General features: G+C 35.9%; 1 protein-coding gene across 4 annotated transcripts in view; it reads right to left on the reverse strand.

The window, feature by feature from the left end:
* Positions 1-275: 275 nt before the first annotated feature.
* CACNA2D1 (calcium voltage-gated channel auxiliary subunit alpha2delta 1) overlaps positions 276-23,187 on the reverse strand; it is a 379,624-nt gene continuing 356,712 nt past the window's right edge. For all 4 annotated transcript variants that reach the window (XM_017835197.1, XM_017835200.1, XM_017835199.1 and 1 more), the window contains 8 exons: positions 21,939-22,010; positions 21,486-21,638; positions 21,345-21,397; positions 18,491-18,546; positions 18,218-18,347; positions 16,767-16,879; positions 13,543-13,625; positions 276-4,860 (listed from right to left, as the gene is read on the reverse strand). In XM_017835197.1, coding sequence (XP_017690686.1) covers positions 4,744-4,860; positions 13,543-13,625; positions 16,767-16,879; positions 18,218-18,347; positions 18,491-18,546; positions 21,345-21,397; positions 21,486-21,638; positions 21,939-22,010 — 777 coding nt within the window. In that variant the 3' untranslated portion in view covers positions 276-4,743. The remainder of the gene's footprint in view (positions 4,861-13,542; positions 13,626-16,766; positions 16,880-18,217; positions 18,348-18,490; positions 18,547-21,344; positions 21,398-21,485; positions 21,639-21,938; positions 22,011-23,187) is intronic.

Raw genomic sequence — 23,187 nt, forward strand, 5'->3', positions numbered from 1 at the left:
CTTCAGATGCTTTGCAGATTCTGATTTTACTTAGAGCTTTACAGACTCAGTTTTCATTGGTTAGATTATTTTTTCCCCACTTTATTTGAAATTCTCACAGTCACTGCTACACATTCTTTTCTGAACCCTATGAAAAACTCTGTTAAGTCCCTGTCTTCGCTCTCTCCAGACACTTGGGTGCAATTTTATAGCAAACTCAGAAGTATTATATAGTAAATAATGTTGGCTCTTATTTACAAGTTTTTATTATACAGAGTGAACAATCAAAATAGTCGTTGACTTTAAATGATAAACTTTTATTCTGAATATACTGCTTTTGCACAATAATTAACACAACGGTTCTAGGATTATAAACTTTTTATATCATTATTGTACAAATTTTTACAAAAAATTATTTTTCCAGGCTTGTCAAGTTCCACAAAAGTGTCAAGAGAACACAAGAAAAGGGAGAAAGACCTGCTTGCCTTGTAAGAGCAACCAAGTCTTTTTCTGCAGAAACGCACACTGAGCATTTCAATAAAAATATCCCAGAAAGCATGATCCAGACATTCCATACAACACAAGAAGAGAAGACAGCTTTGTCAGATCACAATCGCAATATCATGGCATCTGAACAAGACAGTATCCCTTTAGCCTCAGTGAAATATATCTTCAAGACGATGTTTTCCTTTTAAATCATAAACAGGACAGATGCAAGTAGCTGGGAAGAGGGTGAGGCTAACTTTTCAAAACTCTTGAATTGCTTTCAGACACTTTGTTTTAATATTTTACAATAGTGTACAATGAGTATTAACAATATTAACATTGTGGTATGAACAAAATAATAATAAATCTGGCCTTTTCTAAAGGCTTGAATGTCTGATGAAGATAGGGTAAAATTTATCCTAAGGAAGGAGTTATTAAGATTTCACGTTCAGTCGACACTCCAAAAACACCAGAGTGCATTGCAGTCCCTTGTAAGCATTAATATAATAACCAGGGTTCTGAATTTTAAGGTTCAATGGGACTGAGGTGGTGTTTTGGAATTCTTACTAAGCAAGTTTTCTGAGCTTATGTGTTAATGAGAACAAAAGGTCTTAATGTCTCTTCAGTGACACCAAAACACTCTCAACCACAGCAAGTAACACTTGGGTTGTGAAGGTCACTTAAAAGGGATACTGCCTGTTTGAAACCAGTAAGGCCAGTTTTTAAGTTAGTAAAAGGAATATTGTAGGAAAACTTACAAATGGCAGCAACATTGTTGTTTTTGTCAAGTTAAGCAGTAAAGCCTCAAGCATTAGAAACATGAAAAAGATCATACTAAAATCTTAAAGGTACAGGACCTAAAAATCTTGTCAATCAAACCTGCTATGTTATGTTAAAAACCTGTTACAAATATGGACCACGGTCAGTGTTTTGGCAGTAATGCTGGTTGTTTAAATGAAAAACTAAAAAGAAACCTTTCATGTTAAGTCCTCAAATCACGTTTTGCACAGTACCGTGCTGTAACAACTTTAATGGTGGTTATTTGTCAGACATACAATACGCTGTATGACTTCTGTGTAAACCGAACCAATCCTAACAGTTCCCTTAATGCTATTTGAAGGATTTGAGCAAATATCAACAGAGCTTTTTATCTGGCTTACAATTTTTTACAATATATTGTAATTTGAAAATATCTCAATTTAAAGCCTAAGATCAAGTTTCTTCTTTCGAAGACAAGAGAAGACAACTATGATGCATTATGTAAGGGTAAGGACACCCTTCTGCATGAGAATTTGTATTTATTTATGTGAGTTATTTCTAGAGACTGGTGTTCACATTTTGTGATAGCCAAAATTCACATTGCATTTTCCATTTGTGTTTTGCAATTTGCAGATATCAGGGTAGTGTATTTTAAAAAAAAATCTTGACCATCACTTGGATATTCTAATATAAAATTTTAAAGTATTTAAAATAATATTTTTAAAGTATTGAGTTTTATGGGGACAGAGAGCCAGATCCTGAATTTTTAATTAGATGGGTATTGTGACTGGAAGGCTAAGTGTTTATAAGAAACATTATTCTCCAGGTCATATAGAGGGGCAGAGGAGAGGAACAAAGGACATTTTCCTCTTTGGATCACCCAAGAGGGCTTATGTGTCTGCATGGCAAGAGCTTCTCCCTCCTTTTGCATTTGAGTAATTTAAGGGAAGTGGGTTGAGAGCAAGACCCACAGACGTTTTCTGTGGCACCATGACTTTGTGCCTTCTCTTTTTATGCCTACAGATTTTAATAAAAAGTTTAGTAACTTCAAATATACCTTGCCAGCACAACCCTTACCAGTGTTAAATAGTGTAACTTGTCCATGAAGGGTTTCTTTTGGGAAGCTAAATGAAAACTATAAAGAACTTAATATACCAACAATCTTTCAAGAACTAAAAAGAGCAAAATGCAAACAAATGTGTATTTTAACTAACCTTAGAGTAAAAGCTATGAATGCAGTAAGTATTGGCCTATTCCTACAAAACTTGTTCTTCCCATAAAATGTTAATTGATCACGTCAAGGAAAAATACAGGATGCAGTCTTGGCATTAAAAACACTTAAACCAATTTTTGTATCAGGTGGTAACTGATGACAGGGTGAAGAGAAGTACAGCAATACGCCTGAAAAGAAGAGCTTCAAGTTTATCTTCACCCATATTATCAACATTAGTTCACCTTCCCTGAGGAGGACCTGAAGTCATCCATGACATTATTAGAGATATTTTTTTTAAAAAGCTAAATTTGATCACTGAATAAAAGGTCAGGATTTATTTTTCCTCATTCACTGTGTTCCCAAACATGAGAAAATACATAGCTGGAGCCAAGGTACATGAGAAACAATGAACCAGCCATGAGTACAAGTACAGTAGATGTCTGATCTTTCAAGCCATGTCATGGCTTTGAGGAGTTTCTTCAGTTTTCATAAGATATTAATGCATGTCCAATCATTTTTTTAAGCTTTTGGCATGATCAAAATTATATCAATCAATTGCCAGCATATACATACCAATGCTTTGCATTCTATAATTTTTTTAAAGAGCTAGTGTATTGTGCCATGTTAATATTTGCATATTGCAGTTGTTAGCAGAACTGTACAATACCAGCAGAGTTGCACATTCATTGGTTTAGCTGTCTTGCAATACTGTTTAGTTTTGAAAACTTAGAAAAAAAAAGCGCAAATCATATTTTGCATCAACACTATGCTACACTGTTATATTGTAATTTACTGCACCAACCTGTATCACCAATGAGGTTGTATAAAAACAACTTCTAAAGTTATTATTCACAATCAAGTATCAATGTGCATACATATAGATTCAAGGCTCCCCTTTTGTTTATATTTTTTCGAATCACAGCAACCAGGACATTTTGCTGTTAAATATGCTATTTTCAATAATAAATAGCAACAGCAGAAGTCTTAATATTGAGGGTGGTTATATATGAAGGAAACAAAGGGGGAACTTGATATGAACTTTAGAGAACATATACTTCCAAAAATAAATGCGTTAAATCTCATTTTTATATACTTAAAATATCTGTACACAGATTTTCATGTGAGATCACTATTCTGTAAAAAATCCAACTCAACCCTTTTGTTACAATAGCTATATTTACCCTATTTTCTCAGCTTTTTCATTGCACAGTATATTCAGAGCTCTGTTTCATAATATAACTTAATATGATTTGATTGCAACACATTGCAATGTTCAGTTTCTCACACATTAAAGGAATCACTCAGTTACCTTTTCAATGAACTATACTCTACCATCAAAGAAAACAAACTGAAAACAATAACATAGCATCATCATCATGCAAAATACCCTTGGAAACCAACGTTCAAATATCACAAAGACATTTTTTATTCACAAGCATTTTTGTTTCAGCCTTTGAATGATTCTACTAGCTTTATATGTAACTGCATTGTAAAAAGGAGGTGAATGTTATGTTGAAATTAACATATTTTCTGACAGAAGATGACACCAAGTTTAAGATGAAAATAACTTTTTAGTTAAACTCTCCAGTACCTTTGTATTTTGAAACACAGTAGTTTTCTCCTTTTCTTCCTTTCTTCTTGCTTTCTTCTTCCTTCCCTTCTTTCCTTCCTACATACAATTTATCAACCTACCAAAACTTAGCTGGCTGCATGATTCATTTAGGAAGAATAAACCACTCATCATGAAACATTTCAATCATGCTGAACTTCTAATGAAAATTGGCCAATATTTTCATTTTACTCAACTAGTTTGGACAACACTGATGTTCAAAGCAGCCATCATGGTGCTAGTAACATATACTGGGGACAACATTTTTTTTTCTTTTTTTTTTTCTGTTTTTAAATAACTGTTCATGTAAAAGAATATAAATCTTCAAGATATCCAAAGCTTAAAAGAAATGAAAATCATAAACGTAAGCCATTGTTAGGGGAGCCCTTTTACATGAATTCATCAAGATTACAACAACAAACAAACAAACAGAAAAGAATTTAGATTTCCCCAATGGAGCACATACAGAAGTCTGCTCGGATGGCATAGATGATGCAGCATTCACACACGTTTAAGGATCCGACACTCCAACATGCAGCCACTGTGGGCGCCTTTATGAATCTCACAACGACTGATCACCAGACACGAGCGCTGCTGTTCTGCTGCTGTCTGAATAGCTGACCCCTTCTAAAATGAAACTGAGGCTATCGTTTTGGCCGGGTCTTGATTAAGTTATGCAGGTTTTGGTTTAGCAAGGTCATAACTGGCAGTGTCTGCTGCCAGATAACAGCCAAAGCAGGACCAGCTGAATTCCTACCATGGACCACAGTGATGGACTCAGACCAGAGGCACCACCACAGTCAGCCGAATCTTCCTGTCGACAAGAAAAGAAGAAATCATTTAACACTAATTACAATGAATTTTCCTAAGAAGTAATCTACAGTTTAGTTTGCAACATTTTGAACTATCATTGAGGCATCATTTTTGGTCTTATATACGTTATTTTGCTGACACAACAGCAAAATAATTCCTGAAAGTTTGTCTGATTTTTGATACAAAGGGTGGCACTATTATTTTAACCATTAGCATGGGAGAATCAAATACTTTCAAGGTTTACTACAGTCACTTATGAACTAGGTGGGATACTTACACCATCAATCAAGAAATGCTATGGGATATATCCGGGGGCCCCAGAAACCCCCATTTATATTCCTTAAAATTACATCAATTGTAAGACTCTGAGTATCACTTTATTGTGAGGAAAGACAGAATAACAGATAACGTTTCAAGATTAGAAAACAAATACCAAAATATGTTTATGTTCATTTAATCAAATGATGGCACATTAAAATGAATATGGTCTGCAGGTGAAGGTATGATCAAAGGGAATGAAAATTTTTTTCTTTGTTTCTGATGCTCTATTCAAGTAAAAGAACCAAATTTCCTAGCATGTTTCCTTACATGTTTGATGCAGTTCAGTAGAGAAGACATGCTCCCCTTTGAGGGCTCACTCTGAGCTGCACTGCTCTCTCATGCATCAGTGGACCCTACTATTCTATGATTCTATGATTCTATGATTCCTTATGCCACACAGCAATCACACATCTCTTTTCCTCATTCCTTTCTACCATTCATTGTTGTTCTTTGGTTCCACTTTGCCTATAATGCATAATACTTTTCACATTATGGACTTATTCATTAGTCTGGCTGAAATATATTTGATACCTGTTCTGGAGCCTGTACCATCTTACACCTTGTTTCTCAGGACTGATACAAACTGTGGTTAGCGCCTAAAACACCAGGACAATGTTCCAGCCATCCCCCCATTTCTTTGTCTGCTGAGTCCAGGATTCATGGGTAGCTCTGAAGGCTAAAAATACTTGGTCTTTCTATTGTTTTCACTGTATTCTGTACCATAGTATAAAAAGACGATTTCCATTTCCCAAGAGATCCCAAGCCTCCAAGGACAAGAAAACAGTGTAGATGGGAAGGGACTTAGGTATATTAGCAATTAGGGAAACTTCTTTAACAGGAGCAACACGTTCAGGGAAGGACAGACAACTGCATCTGAACAGTAACAGAGCCTGGCTTCTGGCACAGAAATAAAAACTACTTTAAAACAAAAATCAGGGGAAAACCAACCAGCAGGAAACAGCTCCTGGTTCAGACTGATATATAATGAATAGTCAATGTACAAGGCTGGGGGCAGGAGAGTGGGTCAGTGTGGAGCTAAAAAGAACACAAGCAGGATAAATAAGGAAGGGTCATTAAACCATCTTTAATTGATTGGCACATCTTTAATCAAAACCTTCCAGTGCTAGGAACATAAAATCAAGATGGAGGAATGACAATCACTCATCAGTGAACCATCCTAAAATAATATACATATCAGAAACCTGGTGGAAGGACAGTTATCAGTAGTACAGAATATGGTCAGGCTACCAGCTTTATAAGGATGGCAGTATAGGACATGCAGCAGAAGGGTGCTACGTAAAGGATAATACAAAATGCAACAACATAAAAATCTTACAGGAAAAGGGAAGTGTGATGGAATCTCTGTAGGTAAGAAATTTCAGAGTCTGATAATAAAAAAAGTAATACTAGAATTGCACTGCTGACCACCCAGTCAGAGGGACAATATCAATGTTATATGAGATTGGAGAAGGCACATAAAGATTGGATCAAAACCTTATCAAAGAGAGGTGTAGAGATCGCATTTTCAGATATGACAAATGGCTTTTGGGAGAAACAGTCTTTAAATCTTTAGGGGTGCACAGGGCCCTGTTCAAAATTATTAGTGGAGTTGCTCCGTATAGCCCTAGTAGCTCTGTAGACCATGATGCAATAGGATTTAGCATTTTTGTGTGAAAGATCAGGCTAAACAAATCCAAAATAGGAGATAGCAACTTAAGAAAGGTAACCACCTGAAAATTACCAAAAGCAGTTAAAAAAAAAAAACAAACAAAAAACCCCAAACAACCTCAAACCCAAGAAAACAGAAAAAACCTTAACAAACAAACAAAACCAGAAAGCAAGGAAAAAGCCAAACAGACCTAGAAGCATCATCTCAAAAAGTAAGTTCCTTACAAGGGTCCAGAAGCATATTTAGAAATATTGAATTAGATAACCAGGTAAAATTAATGCCGCAATTAGAAAAATCAACCACACACCACCCACACATAAAAGTGCAATCCCAAAACAAATGAAAACACACCACCACCACCACCCTCTACCAAAAAAACACCCAACAAATAACCAAACCAAAAACCCAAAACCCTGCACGAATCAGTAGGGAACTTAAGTACACTGTCATAGAGAAAAGGTCAGTATTTAAGAAATCAAGTTTACCCAACAGGAACAGCAAAGTACATAAAAATGACAGATTAAATATAAACAAGAAAATTAGAAGGGCTGATAAATAATTTTTTATGACTTTCCTGCAGAATATGCCGAAAATGATAGTAGAAACTTTTTACTAAAACAAAAGCACTAAGCAAATATGAGGTTAGGGCAACTGCTTCATAACAGAGGTGTAAAGAGGGAATCTGGGCATTATAGGGCACAGCAAAGAACTTCAATGAGTTCTTTGTGTCAGTTTTAATTGGTGAAAACTTTAATGGTATTCCCTCTACATACAGTGCATTCTTCAAAGCAAGGAGGTCAGAGAAATCAGAATCAGTTGGGAAAAAATATATGGAAAATCAGATAAAGCAGACAAATTATACTCAATACCTTATCAGGAATTATAATATTCACCAAGAGTCTCCTTTAGAAACTTGGATGTAAAATAAAACCCAAAAAACCAAACAAGACCCAAAAATTCCTTAGAAAGAAACAAAAACTCATTCTGTCCTAAAGCCAATAGCTCATGTTAGCTGCCATTCTTTATCAACAGTAGCCACTTCCAGATATGTCTCTGTCATGTGATAGCTTTATAATTTAGTTCTATAGTTTTTGTTTAGATTTTTGTGTGTTTTTATTTTTGCTTTTGGGTTTTTTGGTTTTTTTTCTGGTTGATCGCACTCTACAAGTTCAAAATTCCTGAGGTTTCTTGTCAATAAGGAAGCCTTAAGTGAACTCTTCTGCACAGATTTGGAGTAGGATGCTAAGATTTCAAGATGCATTGAACTTTCTGGTTTATTTAGTTTGGCTCTGTCACTATTTGCATCTGCATTATGTCTTGTCATGTAGCTTTATTTCTATTCAAAACACCTAAAAATAATCCTGTTGCATCTTCCTCACAGTGGCTACCATTAAAAAACAGAATTATTGGTAAAGGTTTCCTCTCACATGAATTCAATGAACAGTACTCAGTGTTACCTTTTGGTATTTAGGATTTCTCATCATTGAAATTACTTAGAGAAGTCTTCTTTGAAGCAATAGTCAAAAGTAAAGCAGGAGATTTAAAAATTTCAAAAGAGGGGAGATGTCTGGAGAGTAAATAAGAAGTAAATTGAAGGTCTTAAACAAAACTGTCCATAACATGAAGGGGAAAACATCTTTACAGCGAAAATGGCATCCAGTATGGATACAGAGTAGATAGGTCTCCACATACTGAATTATACAGTACTTATCTTACCTGTCACCTCTGTATTAGACCAAATATTGGGTAAATTACATTGATAAATTAATCCTACATTTGATAAATTAATCCTACACATTTTTTCAATACGTACTTGAAAAAAAAACCAAAACACCTCCATTCTGTGGTCTATTTCTTTTCGCTCTTTGAGATTTTGTTTTAACTACATTGCAATTTATGGTCACTGCTCTTACATTCAACAGTCATACAGTGTTCCTACTGGATTGAAATTTTGCTTCTCTCTAGGACTACGCAGAGCAGTTTTTAAGGGATTCACTATTAAAAATAATAGAGAATGTCTTGAAAGCCTCATGAAGGAGAGGTTTCTTCTTATTATGAATGACAGTATTAAACTGTAACACGCAAAAGTATCCAAGGTTTATACATATATTTCAAGGTCAGGGAGATTTTAACCTCATATTGATCAAAGCCACATTGAATTTCTGTGGTTTGTAGACCAATTTGCAGTGGTAAACCAGCAGTTCTGCCAAGAACAATTTCTAAATATTGCCTCTGGAATCAGTTATTCTTTTGTGCCCTAAGCCAAGACAAAAATAGTAGTGACAAAGAAGGTACAGTAAATCCTACCCAAATGAATTTTTTTCTCCCTAGCATTGAACACTGTAATTTCCTTGTGTGCTTTTACTGTTTTGAAAACTAGAGGAAATGAAAAAAGAAAAAAAAACAATATAAGAAAAGAGGAGAAAGTCTGATTATATGGCAATTGACATGAATTAAAGAAATCAACAGTTTCATGGAAATTACTGAGATTCCATCATTAATTTAAAACCAGATTGAGAAAATACATCAGTTCTGAATGGTCTTCAAAATGCCTTTTTCGAAAACACTTCCCCTATTCTTGAGCTTTAAGAAAACTTCTCAACTATTACATGTATATGTTATTTTTGAGATTTCTTCTACAGTATCTTATAACAAAGGTATATAGCATTATTTTATCCTATCTTTACATTATCTTTACCTCTGCTAGTGCAATTAGACACTGAACTATTTTTAAGCACTTTCACTGAATTTTTCAAGCCCATTACGTTAATCATACAAAAATCCTGAATAAGAGATCAGTTCGGGATGTCTTTCCTGTGTTGTCCTCAAAATAATATTCTGTATATTATTTCTCTTTGAAGAGAGAAAGAATTCAAAAAAAAAATTGGAAAGAATCATCTTTAGCCACTTTCATTTCATCAGTAAAGCACATGTCAAATTTCCCGGCATGCTTGAGGTAGAGAAGTGTCAAATCTTAAGTGTCATCTCCTTCATGTTATACTTTACTATGATAACTCTAGATGGGATTATTTTACATCAAACACTGTGAAAATTATTCAGCACTTTCAGAATGGAAATGAATGCTTTTACAAAACCATATATTCATTGTTAAGTATCAAGCCCACATATTCATTGTTATATATGAACATTTCCTTGAAGACAGTGCCAGTCCAAAATTTTAAAAATACACATGGAACTAAAAATACATATATACATACATGTTAAGCCGATATACTTGTTAGTCCTTTAGAAGTGCACTTAGAACTATTTAATGTACTAAAATTTTGCCTGTAAACCATAATAATTCATCAGAACCTTTTGTGCTACAATGACTTATAAAATGGTAAAACAACAATATGTGCCAAAGAGCTTCTGATCTGGCCTTTGATGTCAGTTGATCACCTCAAAGTTATACCTTTTATAAGCATATATTTTAAATGCTTCATATTGCATGGACAAGACCTTTGCTTTTACTCAAGAGTCATTTCCAGTTCCAATGCATGGTCCTTCATAAATTTTGTGTTACCCTCCTTTGTCTGGAGTTCCATACAAAGCTGTCAAAGCTGTACAGCTACCCATGCACAGATCACGGACATAGGCTATTCCATCAAGATATACCCAACTGTCTGGTCTGCTAATAACCCTCAAAGCTCCCATGTTTCTGGAAGTCGATGGGAGTAAGACATTCACAGTAGGGGCTAAAAACCTGTACAGTATTTTTCTTTACTTTCAGGCATAGCAAAAAAACAGTGTGCATGTACAAAGTAAGACTAAGCCTTTCAAGGCAGTGATAATGACTATTTTGTTATCCTTGATGAAAAGAAAAAAAAAAACACCCATCACGTTATTGAACCTGGTCAACGGTTTGTATCTGTGTTGGTTTCAGTGATTTTAATAAAACTACACAGATTAATGTTGAGAAAAAACCCATTTCCAAAATCACAAAGTTATTAAAAACAAGATGGATTAATAAAATTACCTCTATAACTTTCTGCTGCCAAAAGTCTATCAGCTAAAATTATATTCCGTGGGTTTCCCATCTTAAGCAGAAAGCCCATTTTGGGCATAAAGAATTCAGCTCAAGGTGAGTCTTTGCTGTTTTATGTACATTGGACAGTAGCTTTTTAATTAAAAGAAGGTTACTTGCAGAGCAAATTGCATGAGTAAGAACATGAGATATTAATCTAGACTTTAAAGTGAAATACCACTGGCTTAGGGGAAGGGACTTTTACCCTTTCTTACAACCTTCCACCATGGCTGTGCAAGTTCCTAAGTTTGTTAGAAATTAGATCATTTAAATAGAGAATAGGAAACTTCAAAATTACTCAAATACAGTTGTTAAACAGAACTTTAAGATTTTTTTCGCTGTTGTTCAAGTGATAATAATTGAACCTTCCCTTAATTTCAAAGAGAATATACATTATTGAGAAAATGGGTTTTCTAAATTGCTACAATTTTCAGTATTTTACTACACTAACTCTGAAAAATACCCTCTAAGCTTCCAGTTCTGCCTCTCAGTTGGCTTTACTTTGATAGGCATGTGAGTATCTCCCTCTAGTGGTTTTCAGAGCAATAATGTTGATCAGAGACCCCCCAGTCACGAATTTTATGCTCCTTATCTCAGCAGTTCTCTTGCAGACATGTTGCTATCACAGTAGCTAGTGACACAGTCCCACACCATTAAATTCATCACAGTCTAATTGCCAAGGCTTTTGCTGTGAACTCAAGAGTCTGCACTAGGTCAACATACAGGCCTTACCCATGTAGTTAAATAGACTGATGCACAATACTATCTTCCATCATTAACTGTTGTGTTCATTTGAATGCAGTAAAAACTCCTTACTCTTCTCAATAGCAGCACTTACACAGAACACTCATCCTTGCTATCCCTAAGTAAAGCTTTATTTTCACAGGTATTGCAGTCTCTTCTATTTACTTTGTATCTTTGTGTAGAAACCTTTCTTCTGTTCATTTCAACAAGGACAAGCCAAAAATGCTTAGAAGGGAATGACACGTACTCAGCTGATACATGTGCAATCTCAAAGAGCCAACCATACAAACCCAACAGGTTCCCTCGTCTTTGTATGTGCTATGGGAGAGGCCCTTGTGTTCAGTAATTGTGATTTATAAGGCTCCAGACAGGGTTTTTTCATATTTAATTTCCCTTAATATTGCAATAGTAATTTGCTCCAGATTGTTGCTTTTGGGACTTGCTTCATTCTGTTTTCTTTTGTGTGTTCAGTAAGTAAAAAAGTCTGCTAATTTTTTAAGCCAAGGACAAAACAAAAAATTAGAGAAAGTAACTGACCATCCACACCACATGAAAACTTGCAGAAAAATGAAGATAGGAGCGGACGTCATGGCAGAGGCACGACTCGTTGTGCATATAGGCTGATCCTATTAATAACGGGCAAAGTAGCAAGTAGAGGAAAGGAAAGAAAACACAGAAAAAAAGACATACAAGATGAGATATCATGCAGATTGCTGGCAGTTAGCAGAGTTAATGTGAAAGCATCCACCCAAGAGCAAGAGATTCACAGCAAATTTTGCAAATAAACTTAACCAAAACAATCCACTGTTACAAAACACATGACTTACACACTGATCAGCACATCAAGCTAGTGAGCAAGAGTTGTACTTTCACACACAACCATATTAGGAGCATTTGGAATATTCACAATGGTCAAATAGCTTTTGGATGGTTTTTCAACTTTATTTAATCTTTACTGGCCAGTAAGAAGACTTCCTTTTTAAAATAAAATTTGGTTACTAGAAACAAATGTATTGAATATCAGGTTTTTTTTTTATACTACTGACATCTCAGTAATTGTGCCTCCTTACAGGAAAAGCAGAGCACACTGAAACATGACTTGGTATACAGAAGTTATAGCCAACTAACTGCATTAATTTGGGACAATCTTTCCTTTGCAGAAATTGCATGAGGGACTAAAAATGAATTTTAAAAATATTTACTGTATCTAATGCCTGGCACTTTCATGTGCAGCACTTTCTGTCTTGAAATTTATTCTGAACAATTTAAATTCATCATAATCTCTTTCATAAAGTATTTTGAAAGGTAAGGGGAAACGCATTTTCAAAATAATTTAGATATGTGGCACAGTTATAATTTTTTGCCTTCAAAACTTCAGTGCAATACAGGAAGTACTAAACAGAACAATTTTAGTGATTTTAGTAAAGCAATGCACTTATATACCTGTTAAGAATATGACCTAAGGGCAATACAATTTGCAGAATTAGAAACAAATCCTAAACCACATATAACATTCTTAATCATTTAACAACACCTTAAATAATATTTGGAAACATTATTATAAAAATACTACTTTTAAGCTAGGATTATCGTGTACTTGTGAAATCCATTGAAGAACTGAACTTCACAGCACCACATAGAGACCAAGTGTTATGCTCACTGATGTTTTGGTTTTTCAGTGAGAATTATGTGTGAAAGCACAATGATTATAGGAAAGCCAGATAAGAAAGCAGCTGCTAATTTTATGTTAATAATGGGATATTTGAAATAGAGTGACTATGGTCTAGAGTGAACAGTATGTTTAGTGATATATAGGTTACCAGGCACCAAGGTATGCTTAAACACAGTTTTCACTACTCTTCTAAAACAGCTCTACAATTGTCTTTAAAGATAGTCCTAAAGTCTAACAAGTTCAATTTTACCTGTTTGGCTTCATCAAAACAGACATCGGGACCCTTTCTGTATCGAGGTTGTTTGACCATTTCACAAGGATTTGGCCCCTCATCTGTTTCTCTGGTTAAGGAGCATGGCTGTTATTCGTGCATCATACATCAGCAGGATTGACATTCTGTTTTTATTTTCATGGCACAAGAGAAGATTTATGCTAATTCAGCTAGTACTGAAATAAACATCAGTAGTCACAGTTCTTTGTTTGAACAAAACCAACCCAACTCTCCAGATAAATCAAAATGAAATACCCTTTTTCTTACACTGTTTTAATCAAGAAAATAAACATCCTGCATAACTTTTTAGAATGAGTATTTTCAGAACTATACACAGAAAAAAAAATAAAAGCTGCGTTCTTTTAACATTTTCTGTATTGCTTTTCTTATAATTGCATAAATATTGAAGAAAATATTTCATAAAGTAATAAACTTTCAATGGTACTGATTGGCTATAGGTTATATTACCTCTAAGTTATTCGGCTAAAATGAAGATCATAGTAAAAGCAAGGAAACCTGTTTGGAAAATTAATGCTACATACAGGTTGAACATTGCAGTGAAAACCTATAAAATAACTGGTTCTATTATGTGTACACTTATATTACTCCAAATATAGAAAAGATCATCCCACTGTAGGCTTTGATGGTAAATGACAGAAAAGCTAATGAGATCTCATTAGGGAAAATGCTGTCCATACTAATGACAGAACATCAGGAGAGAAGTGGGAGCAGTGGCACACTATTAATTGGCTAACTGTAAACATGAGATACTGCTTAAGCTTACATCTCTGAAATCTGTAATTGTTGATATTTAAGTGCAAATACTGTACTTCATATGTGCCACTGGCTAACAAGGGGCTCCAGTCATTGCAGCAGTCTTGAAAGGCGTGGGTGTGATAAAATGCAAAACTGTGTTCTGGCGAAACCTGCTTATATTACCATTCAGTGTGTTGTTTTGATTTTTTTTTTATTCCACTGTAGGTATACACACATAAAAGCTAAACTAGAGTGTTTTAAAAAACTTAGCGCCAAAACTTTACTTATCTTAGTAGCTCTAACTTACACTTGAAGGAATCTTAGTTATGCAATACCATGGTGTGCTACAGCAGCTTCAGTGCAATAAGTAGAGAGACCAAAGGCAAGAGAAGGGAAGAGGATGGGGAATTTAGCTCTACAGACCTACATCTGCCTTCAAGCAGATGTTATCAGACTCACCTCCCATTTTCTCTGCCATGGCCCAACTGAAAGGGAAGTAGAAACATGGAAATATCCTAAGAGACAATGAGCACAAGCAAAGCTGTACCAGCCAAAAGGAAGCAAAGTGTAATAATAACCATCTGAATAGCACCCAAAGGTCATTCTGTCTGCTTGGGTGATGTTATGCTACATCTGCATTTCACAATGTACCTTAGTTACAGAAAAGAGAGAATAACTTAGTACTGCATAGTTGGAAAAAAATAAAATAGTTCATTTAGTCAATATAAGCCCACCCAGCTGCTCTGGCTGCCATTTGAGGTCATTTACTGCTTTCTATGAGTTTTACCCCACAGGAAAATGCAAGTCATGTGCCCATTTCCCATCAAACCTGCTTCATTTTCTATCATGAGTGCTGTCCATAAATTCAGACAGTGGCAACAGTGAATTAAACTGTCATGGACTGAAGCCAATTAGAATATTAGGCTGTGTTTACATAGTTCTGTGATGACACCCCAATGTAACTTCCTTTTCAATCCAAGCGTAGATGGAATTCTAGTTTTATTAATGTGGCAATGAATGCCTTGCTTGTGCCAAAGAAACAAATCATCTGTACTACCATCTGCTTTTTTTTCAGAAATGGGAGAGGCTGTCTCAACTAACTTCCTGACATGGACAAAGGTATTACTAATTGGTTTCCATATTCCATCATAATAGTCCAAGTTATGATTTGATTTACCACCACAGTAAATCTGGCATGCTATCCTTGAGCCAGTGTTGCAGAGCAAGACTGAGGTGAATTTCTCCTGACCTACAATATGTGTATATTGGTTTTACGTATTTCCATCACCATAGTATCTACTGCAGTGAACAGGTTAACACAAAGAGATTGACATGAAGGTTGTTGTAAATTAGAACAATTTTTCACAGGCTTTTAACTTTAATGCATGTGTTGTAAGGACTCTGCTTAGCATGTAAGCCACCTGTGTCTCCCACCATCTCTGAAGAAACACTATGCCAGCAGCTGGATAAACTCTAGCCTTTGGTAGCTAAAGCAGTTTCCACGAGTAAGCAGTTTCACAGATTTCACAGAATGTTCTGAGTTGGAAGGGACCCACAAGGACCATCAAGTCCAGCTCTTAAGTGAATGGCCCCTACAAGGATCTAACTCGCAACCTTGGTGTTATTGGCACCATGCTGCAACCCACTGAGCTATTCTCTGTTGTCACTGGGTCTGAGCACACGCTATGCTTCCATCAATTAACTTGGTGTAGCCTCTCAACTTTTCATGAACAAACACTCGTATCCTGGCACTGCCCGTTTTTGTTATTTCTCTAGACAGATATACCCTTGTCTTTTCTAAAGGCTGAACAAACCCAGGACTCTCAGACTCTCCTTGCCTTCTTTGTGCTCTAGACAGCAACCTCTTTGGTGGCCCTTCACTAGACTTCCTCCAGTAATTCAGTGTGGTACTGGGAAGCCCTGAACAGTACACAGCACTGTGGATGTTGTCTCAGCAGTGCTGAAGAGATGGGATGGATCAGTTCTCCCAGTCTGCTGACTGCACTCCTGCTATCACAGCCCAGGATGCAACCGGCCCTCTTTACTGCAAGGCACAGTGCCAACTCATGTTCAACTTGTTTGTCATGAACCTCAGGCCCTTTTCTCCATAGGTCTTCCTAATAGCTCTGTCTCCAGCCTCTCCAGCTGTGTGTAATTATTCTGTCTTGGGCCCAAGACTTTGCATCTGACTTTTTGAAACTTCATTAAGTTCCTGGGAGCCCACTTTTGTCTAAGTTCTCACAAATAACAGCTTTGCTCTCCACCTCAATGACTGCTGGTTGAGATGATTTGTGATATTATCCACAAATACCGTCTGTTTCAAGTATTCCAGTGGATACCATGTTACTAATATGTACATAAACGGGTCATTTTTCCCCAAATATATTCCAATATCCCATAGCCAAAAATCAATCCACACTATTAAATAATGTGATTTTAAAGGATACCCGGCTTCTCTGCTTGCATCAGTGGCTTTGGGTCACAGGAGCGGCACAGCAGTTGGCTGTCACTAATAATGAATACTAGATTGGTGTTTGAAATCTTCTCTGCATGATAAAGTCTGGAAAAAAAGCCAACAAAACCCTATGTTTAAATGAAGAAAGAAAATTCATATTTGAGAAGGAGACACAGTATTGGAATAAAAAAATAATACAGCTTCACAGAGTCAGTCTGCCTGCTACTGTTTATCTTTTTCATTAACAAACAGCAAGAAACATTTATAACAAATTTTGTAATCTTTTCGGCATTTCCATGGTACTCTCTTTCAACTAGACTTGTTAGTGGAAAAAATGGAAAAGAGCATAAAATTACTTTAATTGAGTTAATAGCTAGCTCTGTACTGCTGCCGCAGTAGCTGTACTGAGAAATAACATCGGTTCAGCATCAATTAACACTGAGAAAACCCCCAACCACAAAAACAAACAAGCAAAACCCCAGCACATAAACCTGTCTGTAAAAGGGTGAGGGAAAGGTTTAGGGTATGTATTGGATATGTATTGGATATGTATTTGTTGTATTTTCATGTCCATATAATTCCACAAAAAGTCTTTAAGTTAGTAGGGTCATCCACAATTTATAAATAAAACCAACAAATACTAGCAACATGGAGGAGGATTTAGGGAAGTGTGAAAAATGTCTGCGTGTTTTGGCTGTATTCACCATTCTCAGATGTCCTCTGTCTTTCTTTCCTGGCTTTAAATATTGTCTTCAAGGAGTTTGAAATCTGGCTGTTAATTCTAATTTCTAAGATATTTTCAGAAGCTCAAAATGCATGCAAAAACCAGCAGGCTCTTGTATGAAACACAGAGCAAGGTCCAAACTGCTGTGTTTCTGAAGTGTCCAATTTTTTGACATAATATTGAACATCATCTTGAATAGGCATGTAGAGCCTGAAGAGTAATTCTTTTAATCACAAAATAAAATAGCTTTGTTTGCTTTATAAGACTCACAGCTCTTAAATCATAAGCACTATTGAATAGAAGGTAAATTAGAAGATAAATTGCATAATCTTCTTAACCATCAAAAATTTCAATACATAACCAGATTAAAGAAAATTTTATCCCTCAGAATATTGCAGAATGCTTTTAAGTTGACATAATAAATTAAAAAAAATCAAGTTGTAACAGAGATAGAAATACAGTTTTCATGAAGCATATAGAGACTATAAACCAAAACATTGACTAGAGTATTTCTACGATTTTTTAATTGTTAGAATTAAAATTCATTCTCAACGGTACAAAGGGAATGTAATTTATCTGCCTATACACTTCTCTGTCTTGGTTATGTAAGTTTGGTGAAATTAATCCAAAATATATTTTTTGTTCTTATAATAGTGTCATTATCTTTAGTAAAATAAATGACAATTCCAAAGTTGTTATTTACATTGAAGAAATTTTACCTGGAGCAGTTTATACAGTCTACAATCCCACCAAAGGATTTATCATCATTTTCGAAGAAATACTGAGTTTGCTCAGTGATGCAGCTTGTTTTAGGCAGAGCAGCACCGAAATCATCATCTTCCATATCAGCTGACATAAAGAAAAAAAGGAAATAAATAAACAATGACAATTAAAGTCACAGACATAATGGGGAGATCCAAATATGGCTCCCAGCCTAGGTTCTTACCTTCTACTTCACTCAAAGTTGACTCTTTAACATTCTCTTGACTTACCTGCTTCAAGGAATCGTGGAAAAGTCAAGCTCAGAAACAGCTGCTGTAAGATAGACCTGAACACAGAAAGACAACATGTATTCGTTAAAGGCTCTTTTTCTTCCATGTATTTAATGGATACTTGAAAACTAGTCAAATACGAGTTATTAAAAATAAAATCTTTTTTTTTTTTTTTACACTTTTGCCTGTTATTAAAGCTGTCTTTCTTTAAACCTTACAGTTTGACTCTGGTTTTCTTTTCATGCATTCTCACAGGTCTTTCATACTAATCTTTTATTCTACTGTCAAGATTTACTACAACTTGTGCCCATAACTCGCGTAATGGAAAAGTTAATATGCCCATCCATGCACTCCTTTTATAGCTCTGCAGGAGGTGGAAGAAGTATGTTGACATTCCTCTAACACTTCAACCAACCAGAACTCCTTTTGAACACACTCAGGTAAAATTCTCCTGACTTAGTTACTTTACACTGATTAAGGTTCATTAAACTGCTAAGAAGGAGACCAACACTGGAATATTGCAAGTATATTATAAAAAACATTACTGTAACAATTGACTTTTAAAATCTTCTCTATTCCTGCTGTTGAATTATGGACTGTATTTTCTTCCTACTTGCTGCCAAAACACTAACACTTAAAGAGCTTCATTTATTTAAAATTATTTTTCTTCACTTATGATCGTATTTTTCCAATTTTATTTACTTAAAGCAGGTACCAGCTTGTCACATACACAGCCCCCTTCTCCTCTAAGAGCCTGTCAAAATAAGAACTGCAACAAGTATAATCCTTAACTCCCTGTTTCCACTTAAACCTTCCAAAGTTGTATTTTCCAGTTGTAAAGTTTTAGGTTTACTTTTACCCACAAATATAACTCTTATCTCATTCTGATCTAACATTTGTTCGGCAGAGAAAATAGAGTGTATAATTTCATTCAACCTCCCATTTTTTTTTCTCCTTTTCTCCTTATCCAGCATGCTTCCTATGTAAAGAAACTGAATACGTCTGTCACCTTTCCCAGGAAGGCATTGCCTGAAGGAGCTCTGGATTTGCATCTACAGCTTTGTGCTTTAAATCATCAGAGGGAAGCACACAGCAGCCATGGATCAGAAGAGACCTGGTGCCATTCAATAGTGATGCAATTTGCTGACAGAAAATAGTAATCCTTTGTAATGGCTTACCACAGAATTTACAGGGAACTGAATGAAAAAGGCAGCCTGGGAAAACTTAAATCTTCTGACTTAAAGGAGCCTGAAGGGGAAATGATACAGACTCTCCTAACTAAATGCTGATGTATCCCATATAAATTTTGAACATGATCGCTCACACCTTTATCCCACATTTTTGCCTGAAACATTATATCTTTATTTAATAACCTGGTTTCTTTTATTTTCCTGCATTTGCTTTTGCCAGGTGCCTCATCGAATCCATTTTTTAGTCAGCCCTTTTCACTCTGCTTGCTTAATGGCCTTCTTTGCCTGCTTCTGACCTAGATTCCATTAAAAACATGCCCATAGTAAGTGCTTTAATGTTGTGCTTTCAAGTTAAACTTCATACAGAAAAACCTCAGTTCTAAATTGAGTCCAGACCACTAAGTCTGATTTGAACACCGATAAACTAAAGTTTCTTGAGGAGAACTCAAGTTTCTCTACTGGATTATTGCCCATCTTCAGTTTTTGAGGTTTGCTGTTGTCCAAGAAAACCGAGATTATTGCTCTTCCTGTTAACAAAACGTAACCAACAATAAAAATCAACATACAATCTTCACAGTGCTTCTGTGAGAAAATTACTATATGTTTTTTCAGCTGGTATATATTTTAACCCTTAGCTTAATAAAGTAGGTAATTTATTCCAGCTCAGTAGTTAAAAAAAAAAAGGTATCATGAAGTTTTAGAAAAAGGAACTGTCAATCTCAATTTCTTATCCCAGTGCTGAGAGGTGCTGGAGGAAGTAGTGGATAGGGGTGTCAATCTACATGGCTCTGAAACAGGTAAAATACTGCACCTGAGTACTGTGTACAGCTCTGGAGCCCTCAACACAGAAAAACAAGTGGGTCCAGAGGAGGGCCACAAATATGATCAAAGGGATGGAACACTTTTCCCACAAGGAAAGGCTGAGAGAGCTGGGGTTCAGTTTGGATAAGAGGCGGTTCCAGGGAGACCTTATTGTGGCCTTTCAGTACTTTAAGGGTCATTTAAGAATGCTAAGGACAAAGTTTTTAGCAGGACAAGGCGTAATAGTTTTAAACTAAAAGAAGGTAGTTTCACAGAGGTACAAGGAGAGTATTTTTATGGTGAGGGCAGTGAAACACTGGTACAGGTTGCCCAGAGAGATGGTAGATGCCCCATCCCTGGAAACATTCAAGGTCACATTGGAATGGGCTCTAAGCAGTCTGATCCAGTTGAAGATGGCCTTGATCATTATAGGAGGATTTGGACTGCATGACCTTTAGAGATCCCTTCCAAACCAAATGATTCTGTGATTCATGTGTTTTGTAAAATGATTTACTGATTTTCTTAGGACTTCTTGCTAGAAAAAGGGAAAGATGACATTCTGAAATAGGCAACCAAGTGATAAGTGATTCTAAATGTAATAATTTTGACTGAACCTTCACAACTGCTAATAGTACTTAGGTCACTAACCCAAAGTCTGCTTCCTGATGTTGATTTTGTAGAGTCAGAACACACAATCATAAAACCTGGCAAGAGCAGTTTTGAATTCACCTGTTGCTAGAATGGTCATGTTTGGAGACATAGCTAAGAATTTAGGGGGAAATATTAACCCAAGCTAAATACAGTCTCAACCCACTGAATAATTAGAGTTTGAACATAGAGATTTCCTACACACTTGTACTTACCAGGCAGCTGCTGAAGCCCACCATCCTAGTTGTAAAATATCTGTTATCGTAGGCTGGGAAAAAAACAAGTGATTATGTTATTTGTATAAATACCTGGAGACTTTTAATAGAATGTCAGCCACTGTACATGGGACTACTGACCACATAAGCAGAACGAAGTCCAGCTCCTTGCTTTGGTTCTTCTTCAGGATCACAGACTGATTGATAGTCATATGACTTGTTGAAGGCATACAGGGACATGTTAATCAGGTTTCGCATCAGGCCAGGATCAATCTCACCAAAGAATCTTCCAATCTGATGAGAGAGAATATAGAGACATCAGATAAAGTATTTCCCAGTATAAATCCATTGGCAGCCTACCAGCCTAAGGGCAAAGCACAAAAAATACAACTTGGTAGAAGTATGGCATCTTCAAGCATAAATAAGACTGTAATAAAGACTAATAAAAAAAACCTGGAATTTCTGATCCAGCGATATTTTTGTGATTCAGAAATGTTATCTTTAGGGTAAGCTGACAGTAAAAAGCTGCTTTTATTTTCTTTTAAAAATTCTTCCTGTTGGTTTTCATGTTCTGTCCTTAAAAAATATACATACCTGTTGTGTATATTCATCTCGATTTGACATCAAAAGAAATCCACCATCGTCAAGGATAACACAGTCCACATGCTATTGTAAGAAAGACGGTAGGTTTTACAGGAAAGATTTGTCAATATAGCACTCTGTAAGAAACTATTTTTTCTTCAACACATTAGAAATATCTTCAAATCTATGTGGTTCAGGCTAAATCACAGACTCATAGCCAAGGGCCACGTTTAAGCTATAATAATTAGCATTATCAGCGTAATAAAAGTCTGAACAGATCAAAGGCTTATTTGTGGCTTAATTTCATAGAAGTTCTTTTGTAAATTCTTATTTGCTCAATACTTTGTGAGCTCCAAGAATGCTATATCCTTATTAAATCTGATTATAACTGAAACTCAACTCATAATAAGGGACTACAACTTCTCATGGGCTTCAGCCATGCCTAAAGTCCTTTTCCATTTGCAGATTTCAATAGTAAAAATCTTAAGGACAGACTATCAGCTTGTTAGTCATGATTCTTTTCACTCGCCAAGGACTGTAGTGGGATTGTGGGATTCTTCCAGCTGTCAGGTGCAGTAACGGGAAGCCCAATTGTTCCCTATGCTTTGCACTTTGTAAAAGATCCTTGCAGCCAGAGATTGGAGAGATAGCAGTAAGGTCAAATAGATAACCTCCCAGAGTACCCTTTTTAGATGTAATTCTCACATTTAACGGTTTTCACACTCTACAAAAGAACTCAGAAGACCTGAGCAGAGGAAAGCTTTTAAGATCATGGCAACACTTGATATGGTGACAGTCCCTGGAGCTGTGCTCTCCTGAGTGCCAGCAGAGCAATGGGGTCCCCTAATCATAAATGTGCTGAGAACCAGGGGGAGGAGGATGACTAATGACTGTTGAAAGGCACATCACATACTCTGGTGCTTCTCAGTTTGCATTTATCCTTCTCTGAGGTAATTCTAATATTGGGGGTTTTTTTCAGATTTTTTCAAATTATTCTCTTTTCTCAGAATTTGTCTCTTGCTTTGCAAATTACTGTTATATTTTTCTCACATTTCTCTTCACATCATTCTCTATTGCTTTTCTTGTATTTTTTTCTTTACACTAGTTATCATAACCTCACTGCAATGATTCTTGCAACAGGCACATCACCTAACTTTTATGCCCTTTCCCCCTCTCCCCTCCTAACCTTCATCTGTCTCAAGACACAAACAACTAAGCTCTGTTTTCTGTAACATTAACCCTCAGATAACAATGATAGAAT

The sequence above is a fragment of the Lepidothrix coronata genome, unplaced genomic scaffold (assembly GCF_001604755.1).
Source record: "Lepidothrix coronata isolate B3197 unplaced genomic scaffold, Lepidothrix_coronata-1.0 Scaffold251, whole genome shotgun sequence".
Lineage (NCBI taxonomy): Eukaryota > Metazoa > Chordata > Aves > Passeriformes > Pipridae > Lepidothrix > Lepidothrix coronata.